This window comes from Montipora foliosa, chromosome 8, assembly GCF_036669935.1.
Source record: "Montipora foliosa isolate CH-2021 chromosome 8, ASM3666993v2, whole genome shotgun sequence".
In the NCBI taxonomy this organism is placed as follows: Eukaryota; Metazoa; Cnidaria; class Anthozoa; order Scleractinia; family Acroporidae; genus Montipora; species Montipora foliosa.
Window position 1 is genome coordinate 7,800,654 of NC_090876.1, and position 2,500 is coordinate 7,803,153.

At 41.1% G+C, this 2,500-nt stretch overlaps 1 protein-coding gene across 1 annotated transcript in view; it reads right to left on the reverse strand.

Moving 5' to 3' along the window:
• The window catches only part of LOC137967933 (collagen alpha-1(I) chain-like), a 72,527-nt gene that overhangs the window by 9,117 nt on the left and 60,910 nt on the right, over positions 1-2,500 (reverse strand). The window contains exons 52-55 of the mRNA XM_068814535.1: positions 2,069-2,104; positions 1,260-1,277; positions 973-990; positions 26-61 (exon numbers count right to left, since the gene is read on the reverse strand). Coding sequence (XP_068670636.1) covers positions 26-61; positions 973-990; positions 1,260-1,277; positions 2,069-2,104 — 108 coding nt within the window. The remainder of the gene's footprint in view (positions 1-25; positions 62-972; positions 991-1,259; positions 1,278-2,068; positions 2,105-2,500) is intronic.

A 2,500-nucleotide genomic window follows, 5' to 3' on the forward strand; every position in this document is an offset into this window, starting at 1 on the left:
GTGAAAGTGGTAAGGCTGGTCTTACCTGAGGGCCTGGGAGTCCGGGGGGTCCTGGATCTCCCTATGGAAATAAAACAGAAGCCGTTTCATTAGCTGGTATTGCAAAGGATGGCCTTTGTCCACCCCCTCCCCCCCTTCCCCCCATTTTTTTTTCTCCTTTACTGGACTTAAAAAATAGAAGCAGATCAGCCTGTCAACGAGTGCAAACAAAATTCGATAATTTTTGAAGAAACAACGAATACTTGCGCTCCAACGTAATCGGTTTAAAAATTGGTAGACTGTGCGCAGAATCCCTCTCAGCAGAATCGAGTAAAAGGAAATGGGTCTGGTGAGAGTATTTTGGTAACAGGCTTGTAAAGTGAAGAAATGTCACCAAGGACGCAACGTATCGACATCGATAAAAGGTTTCTGGGCAGAGTTGGGCGCGTTTTTATATAAAAGAAATGTGTTTTTACCAAGTTGGGACAACGACGACTGCTCCGAGAATGTCATTTCAGAGATGTAAGGCAGGAGAGCGAATTCTTCCGTCCCATGATAATTATTTGAAATTATTTTTTTTAGATTGCGCCCATGCTGCGAGGGTTATTTTTATCTGTTGTTTCCATGACCGCATTAGTCCAAGTTATTTAGGGTGTAAATGGTACATATACATACACTGAGATACAAACATATTCGACCACTCGCCACAGGGGCTCTTCAGGGCCAATGAAACCAAACAGAACAACAACTTTAAGAATCCCACCTGAACCAAGGCAAACAAGTTAGCTATTTACAAGTGGAGCCTGAGAGGTTGAGCCAGGGACTACCAGGATCAAATTCAACGAGTGAAACCCAGGATCTCTGGATCTCAAGGCAAGCGTACTGACCACTGGACTTCACTGCCTTCCAGTGTGGAAACTGGAATTCGACTGGAATGAAAGGTGTATAACTTAACGTAGAGTATGTTTATTTATCAAAAGGTGTCTCACTTACTATCATCCCCTCTTCACCCTGTGAGGAGCAAAAAAAAAAAAGGACAAAAAGCGAATGTTATTATTATTTTTAATGAACACTTATCAATTTACTATTCACTTGCCGGCTTTGTTCAGTTTTGGCATAGCTTACAAAAAGCCCGCAATGTCTATTGCGCTTGCTATATCTCTATAAGATCTTTGGGAATCAAGTGTGAGATATCGCCAACATTTCTTCTTGTTGACGCGTTTAAAGCGGACTGAAAAAAAAAAAAACAATTATAGCGGCGGCAAAAAATGAAAACTTACCGGCGTTCCCCTCTCACCCTAGAAGAAAACAGAGGAGAATATTAGTTAGCGTTACAAATCATCATACTGAGGATAGTGGAGATGTAAACGTACTAGAAGACAGAGGGTGCTGTGTTTGGAGTTTTAATGAGATGCAATTAATGAAGGTAATCACGTGATCGCGATTGCAATTTGGCATGAATAAACACTAGTATCTTTTTTTTACAAAGACGAACAAAATTGCACGAGCCCCCTTGAAAAGAAAATGTGTGAAACACAAAAATTGTTTTATCAACTGGGTTGATAAATTGACCACCGTAAAGAAATTTGAAAGCTGACGTTTCGAACTTCAGCCCTTCGTCAGAGCGAATTGAGAAAGCCGGGAAAATTCGCACCCTTAACGAAAACTAATCGGAAGCTAAAACTACCAGCTACTGAAGATTCTAGACACCCGTTAGCCTATTTGTACATCGTATTAGTATATACTAAAAAGTGGATAGCGTTGAAGGCACGCCCTCATTGGCTTCTCAAACTCCGATTATCCTTTGCTAGCCACCTCAACTTCGATCTGGTTAGTTATATATGCCTCGTTATTTGAAACGTACAGTTGTTAGGAAATATAAGGCACCGGGAGTTCTGAGATCATGCACTCCAAAGTGCGTTTTATCTCTGTGCCGCAACTGTGACTACCGAAGACACTTGATACTGAGAACCCTATAAGTTAATGTAATGTGACTTACCACAATGTCTAATTTTCAAGCCTAAGATCTCGATGAAGGAGGGATTGCCCGTTTTTGTGGAAAAATGAGTTCAAAAATCAATTATCTTACCGACGCACCGGGATCGCCTCGCACTCCTCTCATTCCCTATGAAAACAACAGTGAAAACATTATCAAGTTCAGTTCATTATCAATAGAGTGGTTTTCAATTGAGTGTTGAAAGTAATTAGCGAATTGTTTTGGTTTTGCATTACTTCACTCAGTGCTTGGTTCAAAGTTTTCGCGCTATTTTTTTAACCAATCCGAGGTGAAACCAAAACCAATCGCGGCTCGCGCGTGCACATTTTCCCGCGCTTTGTCTCGGCTACGCGTAATTAATTTTGAGTTTTGATTGGTTTACTGGATTGTCTGGTTTTGGTTTTACGACACTCAATTGAAACCCGCTCTATCATCTTATTAAATTAAACCTCGGAATCATCCAACGGAACATGCAAGGTTCCAAAGAATTTCAACGGGCCTGGACATGGGCCTCTCAAATGACTC